The 6,915-nt window shown below is 28.8% G+C and overlaps 1 protein-coding gene across 1 annotated transcript in view; it reads left to right on the forward strand.

The window, feature by feature from the left end:
• Positions 1-5,570: 5,570 nt before the first annotated feature.
• The window catches only part of LOC125850625 (uncharacterized), a gene marked incomplete at its 5' end in the record, with an annotated part of 2,180 nt that continues 835 nt past the window's right edge, over positions 5,571-6,915 (forward strand). The window contains one exon of the mRNA XM_049530487.1: positions 5,571-6,746. Coding sequence (XP_049386444.1) covers positions 5,571-6,746 — 1,176 coding nt within the window. The remainder of the gene's footprint in view (positions 6,747-6,915) is intronic.

The following is a 6,915-nucleotide window of genomic DNA, read 5'->3' on the forward strand; positions in this document are numbered from 1 at the left end:
TGTAGTTGAGCTTGACCTCCACCTTAGGCCTATGGAATCTTTCAACTTTTGATTTAAAATTATTATTAACATTCATTTGCTTTTGTAGTCTATAACGATGTTTTTATTTGAATATTTTTTATTAAGTCATATGTAAAATTAATTTTAAAATAAACTTAATTGATATAATAAGATAATATTATAAAAGAATAATTGTTATATATAAATCTTAGGTAGGTGAAGAGCTATATAAGAAAGTATAAACTTGAGACCATTGCCCCTTTATTAAAAAGAAACCAATTAAATGGACACCAATCACGTTGGAGTAAATTATAAAAAGTCATAGAGAGAGGCCTAATGTGTTGGATCCCAGTCGTCGTTTATAAATTTATATTATATATTATAAGATGCAACAATAATATTTTATATTTCATCTTATGACTCAATCTAACGTTTGCTTTCTCATTTAAAAAAACGAAATGATAATGAAATACTGAAACCACTCTTTTCTTGAATTATACATACATAAGGGCAAATTGCATAAAAGGAAAAATAAAGATATGACACAGATAAAAAATAAGTGAAATATTCAAAGAAAATTGTTGCCTTTACCCCTCAAACCACCCCTCAGTAAGAATAGTCCCTCAATATATATATATACACAGTGGCGGAGCCAGAAAATTTAACAAGGGGGTTCAAAATCTGAAAAGTAAACACACGAACTATAGTGGAAGGGGGTTCGACATCTATTATACATATCTAAAAAATAATTTTAACCATGTATAAATAGTAATATTTTTCGCCGAGGAGGGTCGGATGACCCCCCTCATTACATGCTGCCTCCGCCACTATATATATATATATATATATGTTATTTTCTTACTATTTGTCCTTTGAACAAGGAAATTGTAGTATTCGTACTATATATTTTTTTTATTTAACTCAGTCACATATATTATTTTGTCAATACTAGATATTCAAAATCTAAAATGTAAAGTATTCATAATAGAGAACGTTTTTCCGGAACAAAATTTTATATAATTGATGTAAATTCAAATTAGCTGCATTTTAATATGAATATCAGACATCAAATAAAAAATATAAAAAAGAAGGAAGCTTTGAAGTATATATCATCGGAAGACTATTGACAAACTATTTTGTATGAATTAAGCATAGACCATAAGCGATGGATTAGAAGGACAATTATATTTTCACTAAGAGAGACGTAAGATCTATCTATTTATATTTGACATCTTTCATGTTTGCACCTTTTTTTTTTGGTTGAAGTATCCACATATTATTAATAACACAATTTCACAAACTAAACAAAAGAAAACATGCACCACCCAACCTATCTATATATGTTTACCACTAATTGTGCTTATACAATAATGTCTCTCTGGATTATATCATCAATCCATCACTTATCTTTACAAGTATGTTTCCTATGTATTTTCTTCCTATTATATAGCTGCACTAGGTCTTGACATATCAGAATACTAGTCACAAACGCACTTTGATTCTCTGAAATTATATTTAGCAACACTTTTTTCAATTTGTGACACAACATCTTTGTCATCACTTTAATTTATAAATTGTGTTCTAACATGCGCAACTGGTCTAAATTTAGTTACATGATCAACATGCGCAATTGGTCAAAAATTCCTGTATACTTTACTCCTTTTAGCATCTTTCATGTTTGGAAAAATTCTAGTACCCCTTCAGTCATATCTTTACACTAAATATTATATTTGCATATTTTTAGACCAAATTATTGACGACATGAGTATTTTTGACCAAGCTATTAACTGCAGACATGTTTGACCATTTTCTGGTCTTTTTAATTGGGATAGTTGCTCAATGAATTTCATATGAGATCAAAGCATCAAAGTCAGTATGCATATATAACAAAACTCGATCGCTATAAAAACCATAAAATGTTCAGAAAAATACTGCCACTATAATGAGTTGGCTTGACTATATTTTTATTTGCATCATATAAGTGTTTATTTTTAGAATATCCAGTTATGCTTTCATAATTTTATTTGTTTGATATTTTATTAAACTGGGAAGAGTTTTCAGAACTAAAAGAATTTACGCTTGTATTATGTTTTCTCTTAGCTTATTACTTATTAGTAGGAGTGTACAAAATCGAATCGAAAATCAAACAAAATCGTAAACCGAGTCAAATCGGAAAAAAAAACTCGACTAGTGTTTGGTTTGACTATTCGTTTGGTATTGGAAAAAAAAAACCCGATTATATTTGAGTTGGTTTGGTTTTAACTAAAAAAAACCAATCCGAGACCAAATCAACTCGACATTATATTATTTATGTAATTTTAAAATTTTATTTTATACATAAAAATATTTACTTTGATATAATTTTAAAATATTTCTTATACTATTTCATAGATTTTATCTTTTAATAAATTATTTCAAGTTTAAAACTTAGAATTCGGAATGGTCCAATAAAGATTATAGTTCATAGATGTTGATAATTATAATAAAAAATAAATTAAAATCAAACTAATACTAATGCAAAAAGAAAATCAATTGAACACTAAGAATGAAAATAATGTTGAATATTTATTCTTTAATTTTACATTGGTTTAGACAATTAAAATACATAATCTAATTTTAATTTTCCTTAAATTAAATATTTAGTAATGTGACTAATACTTATTAAACTTATTTTAGCATGATTTAGTACTTTTAAATTATGATCATTTTCATTATGTCTTTGCAATATTTATTTTATATGATGATTTCATTATTATTTTTATTGAATATTTTAGTGACATCAGTACTCCTCTCATATTTTGTGTTATTTTCTTAAGAAACATCTTAGATAATTGTATTTTGGTTGGACTAAAGAAATTTTTGGAGCACAAGTTAATTATATGTTTGTATGCAAACTTTACCGAAAAAATCCAAAAATCTGAAAAAATCCGAGGTTTATTAGTTTGGTTTGATTTATAAATATAAAAATTCAACACAATGGTTTGATTTGGTATTTGAAAAACCCGAACCAACCCGAGGTTGAAAAATCCGAAAAAATCCGAATTTTATTAGTTTGGTTTGGTTTATCAATTTAAATTTTTTACAAAAATGATTTGATTTGATATTTGAAAAACCCTAACCAACCTGGTCATGTACAGTCCTACTTATTAGGATGACATGTTGATTTACCATGTCCAGTTTCAAGAATAGAATTTGATCCAACGGATTGAAAAATATTTTAAAGAATATTATTAGACCCAAAGAGTAATGAAAGAAAGATTCTTTCAAAAAATAATTTAGGAGTTAATCTTAGATTTCAGAGAAGGGTTCGTGACTGGTACGATGATATTTCATGTTATCTTCAAATTACTTGTATCATAATGGGAGATTAATAAACCATTGATTCAAATACTATAAAGGAAATTATTCTTATAGAACATATTGCATGAAAAAATCCTGTAGCGAAGAAAAATGTAGCCCTTAAAAGATCCAAATCTCATCATTATTAGATAATTATGATCGGAAAACAATTCGATTACGTACGATATAATAAAAAAATCACGATAAGATTCTAATCTGATCGTTAAAGAACCTTACAAATAACAAGACATCCGATTAATTGTTATAGGAGTACCTTCTTTAATTAGATCAGATTTTTCCTTTGCTAATTATCATTTTCAATTGTTAAAAGCTATAATAAGACAAACAAATTCGCACTACGAAAGTTTTCTAAAGAAGGTACTCCTTATCGTGATTTTTTTATTATATCGTGGCGGAAAAAAAATAGTTTTTAAGTAAAAATAAAGAGCTAAACTTAAATGACTTTTAAGTCAAAAAATAAAAAAGTAGGGGAAGTCCTACTTTTGATTTTTAATTTTTTAAAGTCATTTAAAAAAAACTTATTTTAAGTTATTTTTAACTTTGTCAAACACTCCCAAAAGCTAGAAATGACTTAAAAGTAAGTTTGACCAACTTTTAAGCCAATCTATACAGGTTCTAATTATCGGTACGGAGAAAAATATTTTCTGAAAGATAAGTGAGTTTTTTGGTTTAGTTTTTTTATATTTGATAAGTAAGTGAAAAAATATTATTCTAAAAGTATTTATATATATATAATTTAGATAAAAATTACGGATGAGTGGAAGAGCAAGGATGAGGGCAATGGGAAGGGAGGAGTGAAGATGAGGTGAGTTAAAGGGTGAGGAACACACCATGAATATAGAGTAACGTTAGCGGAACTAGTTTTTTGTACTTTCATCAGTTGAAGGGTGAGGAACACACCATGAATATAGAGTAAAAATTGGTGATAATGCTTTGATAAGAATGCCATGGTGAATTGGATGGTAATTTCGAGAGGATAGCTACCGGGTTAGGGTTAAAGGGTTTTTAAATTGGGTGGGTCGGGTTTTATTTAAGTGGGTTAGGTAAATATTAAATAGAAAGTAAAATTTAATTATATTAAAAATTTATCCGTGTAGGAGACATGTAAGCGCCACGTAGGATAATAAAAGTGGTGGCATAATACTTAACTATCTGAGGGCAAATATGTGCTCAAAGTTGGATGGTAAGGGCAAATATATCAAAAAAATATAACTAAGGGTAAGTATAACCCTTTTCTAAGAGTACAAGAGCAAATATGACTCTTTTCTGTTATATAAATAATTATATATATTAAAAGATAGACATATAGATACATGTAAGTAAGGAAAGAAATAAAAACGATCTACTACCAAGAAAGTGAAGTTCACAGTTATTCTGATTTTATGAAATCGATACTTTTGAAAAAATTGATATACTCATATGGTGGGATACTGAAAATTCGTTAGAGTGGTCAATTACTGCTTTAATTAAGGAAATCGGTTATAACTATTTAATTCAAACTAATAAAACATATATCTCGCTTTTTAAATTCGTTGGAGATACATGTATGAAATAATATTCGAAACTATCGTGAATCCTATTAATTAAGACCTAACCTAGTGGAATTTATGTAGTTTGCTCCTTTTTATTTGCATCATATAAGTGTTTATATTTTTAGAATATCCAGTTATGCTTTCATAATTTTATTTGTTTAATATTTTATGAAACTAGGAAGAGTTTTCAGAAGTAAAAGAATATACGCTTATATTATATATGTTTTCTCATAGCTTATTAGGATGGCATGTTGATTTACCATGCCCAGTTTTAAGAATAGAATTTGATTCAACGGATTGAAAAATATTTTAAAGAATATTATTAGACCCAAAGAGTAATGAAAGAAAGATTCTTTCAAAAAATAATTTAGGAGTTAATCTTAGATTTCAGAGAAGGGTTCGTGACTGGTACGATGATATTTCATGTTATCTTCAAATTACTTGTATCATAATGGGAGATTAATAAACCATTGATTCAAATACTATAAAGGAAATTATTCTTATAGAACATATTGCATGAAAAAATCCTGTAGCGAAGAAAAATGTAGCCCTTAAAAGATCCAAATCTCATCATTATTAGATAATTATGATCGGAAAACAATTCGATTACGTACGATATAATAAAAAAATCACGATAAGATTCTAATCTGATCGTTAAAGAACCTTACAAATAACAAGANAAATCAAAATCAACTACGCCGAGATGAAAATGTCAACCAAATAGAAATATCATCTCACTCTTCCCAAAGACAAGAATTTGATGTAAATGATTTAAAGGCTGATCCGGCTGAAAGAACTCCAATTTTGAATTATCATCCAAACCTTCGTGATGAGATAAGGAGGGCATATATCATTAAAGGTCTTTGTCAACCTCAAAATCATCAGTTTCCTCAAACTAATTTTTTTGGAACACCACGTCGTTTTGTTTATACATGGTTTGATGAATATCGCGATTGGTTGGAATACAGTATTAGTGCGGATGCTGCTTATTGTTTACCTTGTTATTTGTTTCAAGGAGAAAACATTAATCAAGGTGGTGGTAATGTATTTTTGACTAAGGGATTTACAAATTGGCATAGAAAAGATAGCTTTGCTACACATATTGGTCTACCGAATAGCGTTCATAATCAATCCAAAAGAAAGTGTGAAGATCTCATGCGAGAACAACAATCCATTCAAGCCGCATTTTACAAGTTGAATGATAAAAGTAAGCATGAATATCGGATTCGGTTAAACACTTCAATCGATGTGGTAAGACTTCTCTTGAATCAAGGTTTTGCATTCCGTGGTCATGACGAGAGTGAATCGTCATTGAATAAGGGTAATTTTCTTGAAGTTCTTTCTTGGTTAGCTGCTAGATGTGATGCAATTAAACCTTTTGTGTTAGAAAAAGCTCCAAAAAATAATAAAATGACTTCTCATGACATCCAAAAAGATATTATGACTGCGTGTAAGATTGAAACAGTTAAGGCAATAATAAAGGATATAAATAGTGACTACTTTGTTTTATTGGTTGATGAATCTAGAGATGTGTCACGCAAAGAGCAAAAGGCTATTTGTCTAAGATATGTTGACAAAATGAGGTTTGTGATGGAGGCATTTATTGGACTTGTTCACATTAAAGATATTAGTGCTTTATCTCTAAAGAAAGCAAATGTAGATGTACTTGCTCACCATTCTTTGACTTTATCTAATGTACGTGGGCAATGTTACGATGGGGCAAGTAATATGCAAGGTGAGCTAGGTGGTCTTAAAACGTTGATTAGACAAGAAAGTAGATCGGCTCATTCTGTTCATTGTTTTGCTCATCAACTTCAATTGACTCTTGTTGCGGTTTCTAAAAAGTGTGTTCAAGTAGGTGAACTTGTATTATTAATTTCAAATATTTTGAATGTGTTGGGAGCTTCTTTTAAACGCGTGGATAATTTTCGAGAATCTAAAAAAAAACATCTCCAAATGGCATTGGATATGGGTGAACTAGAAACGGGTAGAGGGTTGAATCAAGAACTTGGTCTTGTTAAAG

Source organism: Solanum stenotomum, unplaced genomic scaffold, assembly GCF_019186545.1.
Source record: "Solanum stenotomum isolate F172 unplaced genomic scaffold, ASM1918654v1 scaffold18239, whole genome shotgun sequence".
Classification (NCBI taxonomy): domain Eukaryota; kingdom Viridiplantae; phylum Streptophyta; class Magnoliopsida; order Solanales; family Solanaceae; genus Solanum; species Solanum stenotomum.